Source organism: Triplophysa rosa, linkage group LG2, assembly GCF_024868665.1.
Source record: "Triplophysa rosa linkage group LG2, Trosa_1v2, whole genome shotgun sequence".
Taxonomy (NCBI): domain Eukaryota; kingdom Metazoa; phylum Chordata; class Actinopteri; order Cypriniformes; family Nemacheilidae; genus Triplophysa; species Triplophysa rosa.
The window spans coordinates 797441-813495 of record NC_079891.1 but is presented as its reverse complement, the minus strand read 5'-3'; the positions used below and the strand labels follow the sequence as shown (position 1 = coordinate 813495).

Below are 16055 nucleotides of genomic sequence, written 5' to 3'. Positions count from 1 at the left end.
ATGGTGCCGCCCCCCTCTGGTCAAATATGGTGTTTCTCTGGTATATGGGGCGGTTGTTTCTGTTTCAGCTGATCCAGTACAGTGGGGAATATGTCTGAACATTGATGTGCTCACACAGGTGTGTCTCCGAGGGTCATAATGGACGCATTAGTGTCTTTCTCTTCATTCGCTGAGAATTAATGCGTCAACTCTGTTTCGTGTCTAATGTTAAAACAGTTGTGGGCTTTCCCAAGTTTTAAGCCAATTTACATGAACAACGTCAAAATATTACTTTTGTATTGTATAATATAATTGAAATATTATTATTTTACTATGAATGATTAGTGTATTTTTTGTCAAATTGACCTCCTGTTCAACCCTGTTATGCTGTGTCATGAAAATGAGAAGATCTTATTAAATTAGTAATAATATTATTACATCATAGCATTTTATTATTCCATAGTGACAGTTGCTACTGTTTTAAAGTAAATGTCTGTATCTCTTCATGCTACACATACAACATATTGGCCTCAACAGTTCAACTCTGTTAGGAGAATTTTTCTTTCTGTCCTTATATTCACGGCAAGTGACAGCCGCAGCTCGAGGTCGTAATGTTTTCTATTAAAAGCCGGTCTAAATTTGACCCCGGTGCAGTCAGCAGGCGGGTGGCCTCTGTTTCCCATCACCATAATAAGATTCACACTCAATATGAATCTTGATTTGCTGTTTATTGCTAGAGATTTTCCTGTACATGGAAGGCAATAATTGGACATATGTTTATTAATAACAGACTACTGAGTGCCCTTCTTAGTGAACCCCTCAGAAACCCTGTTACTCCCCATCCTGAAACTAACTCTGACTCGTTTAGTTTGGTTCAAAGAGTATTGATATGACAAATCAGGGTTGTTTTGGTTTTTAACAACATTTTGATCGTGTGGAATGCATCTAAAATAAAACATCTCACATTTAGCGTCATCTCTAAAAATAACAGTAAGTTTAACACGCTAAAACACAGATCCGAAGATCCAGCAGCTGAAGACCTCCAGATCTCTGTGGAGAGGCTTTACGTTATTCTAGGATCTGATGTTTCACGGGTCATGTGACGGTGAACACCTTTGATTCACGGCACACTTGTTGGTTTGTGACACTGATCTGACGGCAGTCATGCAGCGAAGCTAAAAAAAGCTCAGACTCCTCTGCAGCTGTCCGATGTGAAGCAGTCGCTTCATTTATAACCTCAACACACCTCCTGAAGACTGCAACCGTTGCCATAGTGACCGGAGCGAGTACGCTGTAGCTTTAAGAGGAGAACGGCTGGGTTTGACGTCAGTGAGTGCTGCGGCCGTGTTTACACGCTACTGATAGCATCAATGTCTTTATTCCTCAACGGATGTGTTCGGCTCACAATGGCATGATTTGTGTGGGAACGACATCACACACACATCACGCACATTCACATCAGCACGACTTCAGTTTGTCCGTTTGACATTGCAGCTGTCAAAACACAGAGTCCACCTCATCTGAATCTCATGCAACACAACACACAGCTCTTCTCACTGACCCACTTTCCATCATCACACACGCACACACACACACACACACACACACACACACACACACACAGCCTGCAAACAACAAGACCTTAAACAGATTAACACACACACAGAATAATGGTTCATTCTCATTTCCGTGCTTCCTCTCTTGGCGTCTGTACTGACCTGTCTCTCTCTCTCTCTCTCTCTCTCTCTCTCTCTGGTTGGTTGAGAGTGTTCAGTGTGTGTCCGGCTCCTGTCCGTCTGTCCGTCTGAGTGACCGGCTGAACGCCAGCCCTCCCTCTGCTGCTTTATATAGAGCTCTGACAGCTCAGCTCACGCACAGAATTCTGGGAAACACAGGGACTCTGAGAGGGGGGTGTGAAGGAACAGCACACATGCAATGAAATTACTCCCAATTCAATTCACCTTTATTTGTATAGAGCTTTTCACTGTTTACACTGCTGCAAAGCATCTTACACAAGGGCACGGCATAAAGACATCAAACAATCAAATTGTATAAAATCTGTCTGGAGCTGGCGTCATCTGAAACTCCTTTACTTTTGAATTACTGCACATTCTAGCGTTATGGATGTGACATAAAAATGCTTAGAGAATGTATTTGTTACCAATATACAGAACCATTTGTTTCTATTTTACTGACCCCTTGTTGATAGAGTATAAACATCAGAAAAATGTCAGTCTATGCACAAGTGCTCTATTTTAAGAAATGCAAATAAATCTGTATGGACGTCAGAAAAAAGGACAAACTTTCTGAATTCCACGAGAGGAATTAAAATGCACAAACCTGAAGCAATAACACCCAACACTTGCAGAAGGGATGACTCTTCACAGAACGTGAAATAGTTGTTTTAATGTGCCCATTTATGAGGAATATGGACCGTTGTGGATGTGACAATCCTGAAAACGGCACTTATCAGACTATGAAAAACCATGCTTTAAAAACTCGAAGAGAGACCTGACGTGGATATTTAAAGCACCAAATGTTAATAATGTCTGTTAGTCTAGTAAAAACCTTTTGTAAAAACATTGTTTTCATGGTAAGGTTGACATTTTCACAGAATTGCCCATGTGTGCATATGTGACAGATGAGAGAATTATGAAGAATTAAAAACATGGACTGTCACACGAAAAACAGACTGCATGAATGATCTTCCTCCATTATCTCTGAAATATTTGATCCATATTTACACATTCATTTTTGAAGCTGAAGTGATCGTGAAGAATGAAACGACAACAGACTGTAAAGACTGAGCGTCAGTTACTGGAGTGTTCTGGATGGATGTCGTATAAGTTTATAAATGTTGATCTTTATTGAGTCTGAACTCACACGCTCACCTCAGTCTACATGTGTACAATTCACATCAATAAAACCCAAACACTCACAACATTGTGTTTCTTTGAACACTTAAATCAAACCATCATTTCATTCAACGTTTTAACTACAGAACACTCATGTGCTGAAACTCAGAAGCTTATCAGATCTTTTCTCACGTATTCACATTATATATCATCCAACATGAAAACAAAAAGACTTTGACTTCAGTCCAACACAAAGCATGTGGGAATAAAATCACTTTATTTTCTCTCCTCAATCCAGTTTCTTTACAGAACCATCATGTCATTTACTTTTGTAAAACGTCTTTTCACGAAGATGATCTACTAGTTTATACTGCACATTTGTGTCATCTGAAAACGGTTTCATTCATCATCGGGAATCAGTTTCTCCCGTCTGGAAACAAAAGTAGATTTTCGGGTGAAATTGAATTGTTGCACAGAACCCACAACAGACTGGAAAATGATTTTATGGCTTAGCTAATTTTCCACCTCAAGGTGGCAGTAAGTTCATCATCCATTAAAAAACCTGTAGTAAAATAAAAATCAACTGTAATACCTTTGATTTCATATCTAAATGTCTTGACACGAAAGACATCGAAGAGTTGTGTATGTGGTGTGTGTAGATCCGCACAAATGACAAACACTGTAACATCATCCATCAAACGTGAGTCTCTTCAACACTGTCACAGTCTGTTCACACATTCTCTCAACACTTTCATAAATACAACAAGAGAAAGAGAGAAGTGATGAGAAGCAGCCCTAATGTCTTCATCGCAATGATGGTAAAGCAGTCAAATGCACTTGTGAAGGTCTGAGACGAATACGGTCACTTGACAAACCACAGCAAAACTCCTTCAAGTGCTCGACGATATCAAAGAATACAATCAGAGTCTGCGGTCAAGGCAGATAAAGCGACTGAGCCGGTGTGTCTGAATAACCCAGCACACGAGCAGTCCGGTCTGAATCCAGCACATGCGTTACAGACACATAAACTGTCTGATGTTAAACATCTAAAGACGTCTCTGTAAGGCCTTCAGCATCAGACACAGTCGGACACTCGCGAGATGAACCGTGCGTGCAAACTTTCACTGGAATCTTACACACGAGTGAATGATCGTTGGCTTCAAAGCACGGCAGGTGAAACACTGAGATGGCGCTTGTGTCGTGTTCGTCACGTGTAGACACACAAGTTGGCATCTGAAAGTGCACGTTCTGTTCCCTCCGTGTCTTTTTACTATAGTTAGCCGGAGTCAGAGGCGCCCGGTTCTCTCTCATCCTCGCTCTCATCCTGTTGGTCAGACGGCAGGTGCACTCGCTGCTCGTCCATCCTCTTCGCCTGAACTCTCTGGATGAGGTTGAAGAAGTCTTCGTCGGGGACGGTGGGGGCTCGCGGACCTCCTTCAGGAGGAGAGCAGCGCTGGTCATCTATCCTGGAGGACTGAACGCACACAGAGAAATCACCGTGAATGAAACGAGCAAAGAACCTCGTCAGACGTGTGATGTGCGCTCCAGTCACCTGACACTTGACCAGCATGTTGAAGAAGTCATCTCCGGGCGCCTGAGGGTCACTCTCTCCACACAGGTGACCCAGATTATTGTGAGTGATTCTGAGTCCGGGCAGACTGCTGACGCTCACCCTCTGATCGTCCAGACGCCGACTCTGCGTGCTGGCGATCAAATCAAAGAGCTCCTCCGTCTGAGGAGACGTCAGAAGACTCGCCTCTGAGAAGAGAGAGAGACGTGCAGTGCGTTATTATGTCCGTCACATCCACAGAACGTTACAACTCAATTATTTCGTAGTCTGTCAGTAAGAGTGAGACTGGCTGACCGATGACGTCATTGAGAGAGTCTGCGTCCGCTCCTCCTGTGTTCTCGCCGTTGGTCGGCTCGTCCAGTTGACAGCGCTGGTCTTCCATTCGGCTGCTCTGAAACTTACTCAACAGGTCAAAGAAACAGTCCTCGTCCGAATGATCCCGACTCAGTTTCTGCAGGAAAAACAGTGTATTTATTCACAATATTCTGTCAGTGCAGTTTCATGAGTGTCAGTGACTCGTGTGAGCTCTTATCACAATCTCTACAGCTCTGTGTGTAGCATCACAATCACCTTTCATCTGATCGCACACATCAGTTTTTGATCTTTCACATATTAGTGCACAAGATCAATAACAGTGTGAGACGTGCCACACATGACCGTGTTACTGTGATTCTCTCCTGTCCTTTACTGCCATCACATGAACAAACGACAGCGCTCACATTCATGAGCACATCATCGGAACACTCCAAATCTTTAACATTCATTCATTCTCCAGCCAATGAAATACAGAATGAAAGACACGCCTCTGTGTGCAGTATGTAAACATCACAACATACACACTTCATCTGTAAATGAAGTCACATTAGAATCATGTGCATAAAAGCCTCACGTTCAGCTCGAGTCTGAATCCACCGCTCACTCTCTCACTACACCTTCACTGATGTCTGATCCCACGGAGCATTTACTTCAAATATTCACTCTCACTGAGAGAGAGAGACACTGAGAGATCTACTGTCTATGCCTTACTCAGCACCTTAGTTTAATTTTAATCTCATGTTTGTACTTAACGTATGTCTTTTGTTATATGTTCAATGCTTTGGCAATATTGTAAGAACACGCAATCATGCCAATAAAGTACCTTGAAATTAAAATTGAGACAGAGACAGAGAGAGAAAATGGGCCGTGAAAGGTCTTTGATCAAATAACATCATGGTTTCCATAGAAACCTCAACAGCCTTTGGTTAAACTCACACGTGCACACACATACAGGTCGTGACAGAAGGGGCGGAGCTTCATGTTGTTGTGTGTTTAAATGAAACACATTCATACAGCAGTGTGCTAGAGTGTCTCATATCATACACTTATAAGTGTGTAGTGTGTAGTGTGTAGTGAATGATTTGAGACACTAGAGACAGAAGCATGAAAGCAGTGCTGTGTGTATCCTTCAACAGAGAAACATTTTAAAACTCAATTAAAAACACGTCTGACCTGTGCTACCATCATCATCATCACAGCCGGACCTCAAATACTGATGACACCTCAGAATTACACACGTCAACACAACAGACAGCAGAACTGACAGACAAATTCAAAAGATGACAGACAGGCTTTGATACAGACATTGAGCCCGCATACAGACTCTGAGAAAGACAAACAGCAGATGTACAGACAGGCACGGAGACTGAAAGACAGACACTCACTGGAAGTGTGACATGAACGGTGATGTCATCAGTGTCCACAGGTGAGTCAAGCCACTGTCTGTCATCTGATGATGGACTGTCTGTGTGTTCTCCCGTGCTGCAGTGAGACAGCTGATGCTTTGATCTTCTCAATCCACCATTAACACCTGCAGCATCTCCATTCTGTCACACACATGCACGCACGCACGCACATGCACATGGACCCGCACACAAACACACATGCACATGGACCCACACACACACACGCACGCAAACATGCTTGCACGCACGCACATGCACATGGACACACACGTGCACACAAACACGCATGCGCACATGCACCCACACGCGCACGCACATGCACAAGTACCCACACACATGCACAAGGACCCACACACACGCACAAGGACCCACACACACGCACGCACGTGCACCCGCACACACACACAAGCAACAAACGCACACACAGTTGTCATTAAATGCTTGTGATGATTTGTTGAATGTGTAGATTCTCTGAGTGAGCTGATGTGTATTGTGTTGTTGTGTGTTGTGTTTGACCTTCTCAGAGCCGTACTTCCACAGCTCAACACTGTCCACACTGCTCCTCTTACTGAATTTGGGTCTGGCTCCTGTGAAGAGGTCACAAATGATCAAGTGTTACCTCTGAAGATGGTATGATCTATTATCTGAAACTCAGTTTGCATGTTTACAGAGGATTGGGGGATTTTGCCAGAGTTCACTGCACAGTTAAGTGAGTTTGAATTTGACAAATGATGTGTATGAAAATAAACATACATTCTGATAAAGTTAAGAGAGTTTAGCTCATACCCTGAACTTTAAACTCAGCCTCAGCTGGAGAGAGATCAGCGTCCTTCACACCAATCACCTCCATCAGCTCCTCTACATTCATCCCGGCCGTCAGCTCTCCGTTTCTGTCGCCGATCTGACAGAGAGAGAGAAATGAGTTCATGATGAGCGCAGCAGGAGAGCACATGAGGATGACATCACTCACCTCTCTGGAGATGGCCAGATGTTTTCTAGAGTAATGTAAAGCCTGACGGTGATTTCCTAATAAAACATAAGCATTACCCAAACTCCAACACGCCCGACCCTCGCCAACCCTACAACACACACAGGGAGAGAGAGAACACGACTGAACATCTACTGTGTGTGCGTGCGTGCGTGTGCGTGTGTGTGTGCGTGCGTTGAGACCTGTCTCCGAGCTCTTGAGCGATGATCAGGTGTTTCAGGTGATGTTCGATGGCTCTGTCGTACTCTTGCAGTAGCGTGTATGTGTTTCCCAGACTGTAACACGCTTGAGCTTCCATCACCTGATCCTTCAGCTGCCGAGAGAGCTGCAGGGTTTTCCTGAACACAAGAGAAACCACACGACATCTAAACATGAGACCAGTGCGTGCAGTCATTCCAGCTGTCTGTGCTTGCTCTGGTGTATTTGTGTAGACACTGAGATGATGAGCACATCAGTTGTGTTTGTGCGTCGGCTCCTGTAGATGGCGCCGTGCTCACCTGTAATACTCTGTTGCTGCGCTGAACTGGCCGAGGAATATAAGGGCGTTGCCTAGGTTACTGTACGCTCGCCGCTCGGCCGCCTTGTCACCAAATTCTTTGGCAATGGAGAGACGCTGTGAATACCAAGAAGGGCTTGTGTGTGACTTTAAACACAAACATGAACGAGAACACACAGTTCGAGGGGAAAAGCGCGCGTGTATTTCACAGATGTGAGGGCTGCCGTACCTCTCTGTGGAACTTGATGGCCTCAACAAAATTACCCAGCAGGTAATGCGTGTTGCCAAGGTTACCAAAGGCCCGGCCTTGAGCCGCTCGGTCTCCCAAGTCCTTCACCAGAGCCAGATTCATCCTACAGAAGAGTCACAATCTTCATCTTCATCACGTCTGCGTTTCATTTCACAACACACGACTCAAGAGCTTCATCAATAACATCTACAGAGCTCTTGTTTAGAGATTATAATTCTGTGGAAGACACATAGCAGGGTACAGAACTACACTACCCATAATGCCCAACAGAGACATCCACCAATCGGAGACGCCACAGGAATCAAACAAAAGATTTACACAAAAATCTCAGTTCTCTCATCATTTATTCTCCCTCATGTGGTTGTAAATCTGAATGCAAGTCTCTCTTCAGTGGAACACAACAGAAGATATTTTGAGAAATGTCGCAGTGGTTTTGTGTTCACACAATGGAAGTCAATGGGGTGAAGTGTTGTTTGATGATCGACATTCTTCAAAATATCTTCTTTAGTGTTGTGCAGAAGAAAGAAGCTCACACAGGTTTGACATGAGAGTGAATACATGATGACAGAATTTAACACTGGAAAGAATGGGAGCACTGTCACTTTAAGACACAATCTTAAAAAATGCTGTAATTGGTAAAGATAGATTTTTTAAACTCCGTAGAAGCAGGGTTTCTTTTTGAGGTCAGTGTTGTGTTGTTCTCTGTCAGAGGAGCAGATTTTCAGGTTGTGTGTTTGTCAGTAAACAGAGACACACATGAGGGAGCAGATGATGATGATGATGATGTCACAGTCGGACACCTCTGGTCTCTCTGCGGCTCATTTATGTGCTGTTTAAGCTTCTGTTAAACGCCGCTGATAGCAGCACACGTCTCAGTGGATTCTCTTCATCACACCTCAGATATATTCATGTCTTGTGTGTGTGTGTGTGTGTGTGTGTGTGTGTGTGTGTGTGTGTGTGTGTGTGTGTGTGTGTGTGTGCGTGTGTCGCGTCAGACTCACTCGTAGAAGGCCGTGGCTCGCTGTAAAGTATCGCTCACATCAGGATGAAGATCTCCGGGGTCTTGTGAACTCCCCCACAACTGCTGTTTACCCTTCGCATGAAACACGTTTCCCATGTTATACAGCGCCCGAGCCTCGCCCACCTGTCACAACAATCCACAACATCCAAACATGACACCACATCACACATAAGAGGAATGTTGACATCACGAACTCAATCCAACACAAGGTTCATCATAACCGATGTTTTTACAATGTAAAAATGAATTCAGATTGAAAAGTCTAAACATGTATTTATTTGAGAAGCTTACCAATAAACTTAAATCAGGTTTTCTTATATACTGACCAAACTTCTCAGTTAAGTAGAATATGAGATGAGAGAGATGTGTGTTTTTATGCTGTTTTTCCCTTGTCGGTGTTGACCTGTTCAATATGGCGGCTGTTGGTGGTCTCACCTTGTCTCCCTGTTCTTGAGAAATGTCCAGATGTCTCTGACAGCAAACAGCTGCTTCATCATATCTGCCCAGAACCTTCAGTGTGTTTCCCAGATTCCCGCTGGCTTTCCCTTCACCGATGCGATCACCTATCGTCCTGATGACATCAGAATGACATCACTACATGAACTCGCATCACCAGTCATCCAGAGTGACTCTAGTGTTAGTGTTTGCCAGATGTTACCGAGCGAGCGTCAGGTCGTGTCTGTGATACTCCAGGGCTTTAGCGTACTCCTTCAGGTAGAAGTAAGCGTTTCCCAGCTGACTGTAAATGGCGCTGAGCGTCTTTAAATCTTCTGTTCCCACCTGGACTGCTGCTTCAAAGAACGCTGTACCACCCTTAAAATCACCCGCTTTACACAACCTCTCGCCCTCCAGAGCCAACTCCAGACACGACGCCTCCATCCTGACAACACACACACACGCACGCACACACACACACACACGTCTGGTTTACTATCCCCGTGGGGACAGTCCATAGGCGTAATGTTTTTATACTGTACAAACTGTATATTCTATCCCCTATCCCTAACCCTATCCCTAAACCTAAAGATCATAGAACACTTTTTGCATTTTTAGATTTGTAAAAAATATCGTTCTGTACAATTTATTAGCTTTTTTGCCCATGAGGACCTCAATTTTGGTCCCCACGGTGACACGAGTCCCCATGTGTTGGTGTGTATTCAGGAGGTATTTAGGTCATTCAGGTTTTAGGGGTCTCTGGAAGTGAGGACCGGACAAAATGTGCTCACTTTACTCTCCTTGTCCTCACACCGCTGGTCTACAACGCAAACCGGTCCTCACAAATATAGATGTACAAGTACAACACACACACACACACACACGCACGCAAACACGCACACACACAAACACGTGCACACACACACACACACACACACACACACACTTTTCCAGGCCGACACAGAACATTCCTTTGATGCTTTAGACTTTAAAATAAACTAGGATTGTTTGGGCAGTAAACGCATCATGTTATTAAAGTTTACAATTATAAATATTTTCACTAGGATTTATTTTCAGATGTTCTAACAACAGGACATGTTTGTTTTTTACTGTCAGCTTTTTGTTTTTCAATGCATTTTAAATATAAAACCCATATCCCTGATGTGCTGTAGTTTGACTTTTAGCAAATAATTTCGTCAAATAAATCCTTGAACAAGCTTTAGTCTTTAGCTCATTTGTGGCACATACATCACATTAGGATGATTCAATCTGATCTGAGAGAGCATTGAAAGCAAATACTGTCCCTGATCATGGCCATTATATTGTGCACTGCATGTTGAAGAAATGAAAAGTAAAAGCTGTGTGTTATGATTAAGATGCTGGAGAGCTCTGGCCTTTCACAGGACTCTGCTCAGCTCGTGAAATGGTTTTTTCCAGTAATGTGAGAAACAGAGATGGTTTGGCTGTTGTTCAAGTCTTCAGCGCTGTGGTTCAGAGAGGAATTCTGAGTCACCTCGGAAGATTCTTTCCTCTACATTCATCTGTAATAATATTCAACTCCATTCCTTCAGCTTTTTCAAAGTACCGTGTGCTGCTGCCGCTACATTGAGTTGTTGTTGCCGGGGTGTGTTGCTATGTGGTTGCTAGGGTGTTCTGAGCACCAAGGTCAGTCCAAACCCTTACAGCAGTAAACATACTTTAGTATTTGTAGTAAAACTACAACAAAAAATGGTCATCGATCCACCAAAAAACAACTGCTGTGTAAAGACGGTAACTGGACTGACCTCAAATGATGAAGATGCTGCTGGTTCAGTCCTTATTATTCATTCATATTCTACACAGCTACACAGTCACGTGTGTTGTCACCTTTCTAGAAGCAGACATCCGTCACACATCCGCATGTACCTGCATTTCGGTTTGCTGCGAGCTGTTTCAACATAAACGTTGAGTTCCAGATTCAGAGGTCTCAGGGTGGCCTGCGGTCGAGGGCCGTGATGAAGAAGACGACACACAGCTATCTGAGCAGCGCTGAGAGGACACGCTGCACTCGACATCATCTCACAATACACAACAGCTGAACTGAGCCAAACTCCAACAAACCTCCCTATCACACACACACACACACACACACACACACACACACACACACACACACAGTACTGAACGGGTGAATCCTGCGTGACGACACACACACGCTGACCGCTGCTCTAATTCTCCTGAAGGACACCATAATACTGCACCTGCTGACACACACACACGTCTGGTTTATTATCTCCGTGGGGACACACACACGCTCACAAACACACACACAGTCAATGTGTGTAAGTCCTGAAAGAATTCTTACAAAAATGAGTTTATTACAGATCTGATAGAGAAATAAACTCAGTTGAAACATTAAAATCTCTCCAGTAAAAATGAGTGAGGTGATGATCAACAGAGTCGAGAAGAACAACACTGCTCAGAGGAGAGTTAAAGCACTTCTCTGTTGTGTTTAAGTATCAACTTTGTCTCCGATGTTTCTCTTCAAACAGAAGAACAGAAATGGACAATAACAGTCCTAACAAAACAAAAACCAAGTTTAGACAAGTGCGCTATTAGCAGACCTCTTTTGAACTCAAAATAATAATGTATACCTTCAGTTTTCTTCTGAAAACATACAGTCAAGTTCAAGTGTATATAGAAACAAGTTCAGTGTTGTTTGTGTTTATCTGGCACACTTCCTGTAGACACTCACCGTCAGTGTCATCACGAGACCACTGACATCATCATCATGTCACGTTTGATCTCAGCATCAGTCTGATGGCAGAGCGCTGTATGACTAGGGATGTAACCATTCACTCAGCTCGCGATGCGATTCACGATTCTGATCTCACGATGCGATTTATTTTTACAAAATGAGTTGAAACAAATTAGAAATGAACAACTTCCCTTGCATTATGTCTTAAATGCTTCACGTTTCTTTGTATAATATTTTTTTTATTTCAAATAACAAAACTAAACTGCAATTTTAAAACAAATTAATAATAGAAAAAGTCTCTTTAATATAAACAAACTAATACTGTCTGTGCTTTTCTTGGATTTTTTTGCATTTAAGAAATATCAGCATGTCCACGTTTAGGTTTGCAGTGAAAATAGCGGCCCCTGCTGTTCAAAAAATGTATTGCGATTCAGTTCACACCTCAACCGATTTGAATCGTCACTCATTATAACCGATTTTCAACCGGCTCACGGTGAACCGTTACATCCCTATGTATGACACGAGCTAAATCCATATTTAACACCTCACAGCTGTGTGTGCGTCACATGTGATGTTGTGTTTGTGTCTCTGATTAAACACACAGATGTGAGTCTGCTCTTTCTAATGGATTTGTGGATTATTCCTCACTAATCCAGAATTACAGCTAATGGGATGTACACACACTGACATGAACTAGATCCTAATGAATTCTGAGACTTCTGACATATGAAATGATCCTGTATCAACAGCTGTTTACTGTCTTATCAACAAATAAAACCGTCGCATGCAGTATATCGCTCTGTGTAATCTGTACAGTATATAAATGTTCAATTTCAGTGGAGTCATGTGAATGATCTGGTTTAATGTGAACAGATTTTGTCGAGTTCCTCAAAATCCTCCAGAAAACGTCCAGTCAGATGTAAACGAGGTCATTGCAAAAGCAAACATAGGAATGCCACATAAAGCACCTCCTTAAAGTCCCGCTCCAGCGGATCACAGAAACCAAACTAAAGATCTTCATTGTTTCTGGTTTACACATCAGATCTCCTCAGAGAAGTCAGAAATGAAGAACGACTGCCGCGGACTAAAACAGAGACTCAGACCAGTTCAACCCCGCTTCAGATTCAGAAAGACTCCATCACAACAGAGTTCAACTGCTGAATTAAACGTTTCATTTCAGAGACGACACAACAGCTCCTTCTGTTCCTCAGCTGCTCATGGATTGTGTGACTTCACTGATGTTTGGTGTATAATCTAATAAAGCATCATCATCATCATCATCGTCGTCGTCGTCGTCGTGAGTCACAGTGATGTGCAGTGAATGAAGTCGAGTCTACAGACGCTGAAGTGTAGATGAGTCACACAACACATCACTAATACACAATTAAACACCTGCACAAACCTTGATTTTACCTTCTGACACACACACAATTCTGTCAACATTTATTCTCTCTCATGTGGTATTTAAACTTGTTTGTGAGTCTTTCTTCAGTGGAACACAAAAGAAGATATTTTGAGAAAAGTCTCCGTGGTTTTGTTCACACAATGGAAGTCAATGGAGTTCAGTGTTGTTTGATAATCCACATTCTTCAAAATATCTTCTTTTGTGTTCTGAAGAAGAAACTCACACAGGTCCGACGTGACATGAGGATGAAGAAATGATGACAGAATTCTCCCTTTTACACTGAACGCTGTTAACACACAACACAATCACTTACAGTAACACACAACACACTCGTCCTTCAAGTTTCCTGCGGACGGACAAATCCACAAGAACGTCTGTGGTGTCACGCTTCTGCCAAATCAGCCCGAAATCAACACTTATTGGGTGAAGTGACGACACAATCGTGAGATCTCATGTGATCTTGAACACGTATGTGCAGACCTGCACAGCTTCACATGTGTGCTGTTATCCAGCCGTGTGTGTGTGTGTGTGTGTGTGTGTGTGTGTGTCCTGACAGACATCCCCCCCGCCCCCGCTGATGTCTGTTCTTACCTCGAGTGGAGCCGCTTGCTGGCCAGATCCGTCTCCATACTGCCTGCTGACTGAGCCATGAGTGAGACGCACTGAGATCTCCAGCTGCTTCCCTCTTCCTCTGAGCAGTCGCGCTTCAGTCTGCGCGCGCGCGCGCGTGTGTGTGCAGCAATGGCAGCTGGCAAGGAAGTGAGGTATTGTGCAAATACTCCATGTAAGGTCAAGCCCCGCCCCTTGTGTGACGTCAGAAGCCGGAAGTAGATTATGTGTGTGTGTGTGTGTGTGTGTGTGTGTGTGTGTGTGTGTGTGTGTGTGTGTGTGTGTGTGTGTGTGTGTGTGTGTGTGTGTGTGTGTGGTGTGTGTGTGTGTGTGTGTGTGTGTGTGTGTGTGTGTGTGTGTGTGTGTGTGTGTGTGTGTGTGTGTGTGTGTGTGTGTGTGTGTGTGTGAATGTGGCTTTATTCATGAGCTTCTCCTTCACAACTGCTTTAGTGCCTGATCAGAAGAATAAAAAGAGAAAAGAATTAAGCTGCATCGCTGGTGTTTGTGATGCCATAGACTTCATCTACTCTGTACTACACAACGTTATGTGACATGTAAAAACTCACATCATCACACATGTGAATTAACATGTTTTTGCACATGTGAAATTAATGTTTTGTAAGGGTTGGCCCTTTAGAGTCAGTTGCCTTGCTCATAAAATCTGATTCAGCCCATTCTTTTCAAAGTCACAATTACACACAAACAACGATAATCTTTCCCATCTTCATTGAACACATCCCAATATGTCTGATGTTATCTCGGTGCTTCACCTAAACGTTAACAACTTGCATATATACGACGAAAGTACAGTACCAAAACACATTTTCCAGATCTTTAAGGTCTCTAGAAACAGACGCAGATTCTAAGCGGCCCGTCACATGAGGTGATTTACCCACATCACATCAGTGTTGCTGTTCGTCTGAAATAAAGTGAAGGGTCCAGTCATGTTTGTGTGTTCGAAGGATTTTCAAAGGATGGATGATTCATGAACAATAGCGCCACTGCAAACGTGTTCAAACGCGCTATTGTTATTCAAGTTCAAGTTCTTTATTGTCATATGTACTAGAGGTACAACGTACTTCTCACTTTGTTTTACTGAGCTAACGGTGTTTTCTACACAAACCTCCCTGCGTTTTCAAATAAGCATCATTTAGTTTGTGGGCTGTTCCCTAAAATTTCACGTTTTGCTCAGTTCAAGAGCGTAGCTGTGCGTGTGCGCGCGAGCGCACGTGGTGACGTGTCTCGGTGCGTGAATTCCGATCATTTTTTCCAATAAAATCAAAGAAGAAGAACATCAGCTTCGGCTCGATCGCAGAATAAACTGTGAATAAAAGGTGTGTATTTCTCCGTGTATAAAGCGAGTATATGTTGTTTTAACACGAGTGTATTTCTCACTTTAAACTTTCAGCTGATCGTTTCTTTTGTGTTATCTGAACTTGTGTGTGCGATTCTTCATTTTAATGTTTGTTTGACTCATATCGTTTGATTTCGTGGAGCAAACATGCATGAAAACATGTAAGTCAGTTCTGATTATTTTATTGTTATTTACATGAACGTGTGTTTATCTTTAATACTCTTCATCGAAAACTCCTTTCAGTTAACAGTGCACTTCAAAATGAATTTCTTCTTGCATTTTATTTTTCTTGTTTTAAGCATAAAATCAATTTGAATTTTTTTTTCAGAAACATCACTTCACATCTTAAGCTTAAATGTATGTTTGCATGTTTATGTGTTCATGTATTGCAGTGTCATAACGTGTTTTGTTAAAAAAAATCCGTAAAAAGTAGGGCACAATATACTGTATTAATATGAAGGAATTTTCCGTATTCATTTTAACTGTTGTTTTACTTATATTTTACATTTTGCACTGCATTAAATTACATTTTAGCATTAACGTAAATGTCCGTAAAAGAAAATGTACTGGTAATTTTCTGCCAGTAGCCTACGTTATCCGTTTTTACATTGTAGTTATCCTGTTAAAATATGTTA

The 16055-nt window shown here is 42.7% G+C and overlaps 2 protein-coding genes across 5 annotated transcripts in view; both read right to left on the bottom strand.

The window, feature by feature from the left end:
• Window positions 1-1812, bottom strand: part of ak1 (adenylate kinase 1) — a 10973-nt gene extending 9161 nt beyond the window's left edge. Inside the window, exon 1 of one of the 3 annotated variants that reach the window (XM_057355531.1) lies at window positions 1698-1812. The gene's annotated coding sequence lies outside the window, so the exon portion shown is untranslated. The remainder of the gene's footprint in view (window positions 1-1697) is intronic. The other 2 variants (XM_057355555.1, XM_057355563.1) reach the window with 2 other exon arrangements.
• Window positions 1813-3094: 1282 nt separating this feature from the next.
• On the bottom strand, window positions 3095-14203 carry gpsm1b (G protein signaling modulator 1b). Of its 2 annotated transcripts, XM_057355507.1 has the most exons (14): window positions 14049-14201; window positions 9539-9760; window positions 9316-9451; window positions 8861-9003; window positions 7839-7962; window positions 7611-7726; window positions 7296-7451; window positions 7096-7204; window positions 6912-7026; window positions 6642-6712; window positions 6105-6266; window positions 4699-4855; window positions 4387-4592; window positions 3095-4308 (listed from the first exon to the last, which is right to left on the bottom strand). In XM_057355507.1, exons 1-14 carry the CDS (start codon window positions 14105-14107, stop codon window positions 4111-4113), a joined length of 1974 nt encoding a protein of 657 aa, XP_057211490.1. In that variant the 5' UTR covers window positions 14108-14201; the 3' UTR covers window positions 3095-4110. The 2 variants fall into 2 exon arrangements, with proteins under 2 accessions (XP_057211490.1, XP_057211496.1); XM_057355513.1 differs by lacking the exon at window positions 6105-6266 and having other exon boundaries at window positions 14049-14203.
• Between the last annotated feature and the right edge of the window lie 1852 nt (window positions 14204-16055).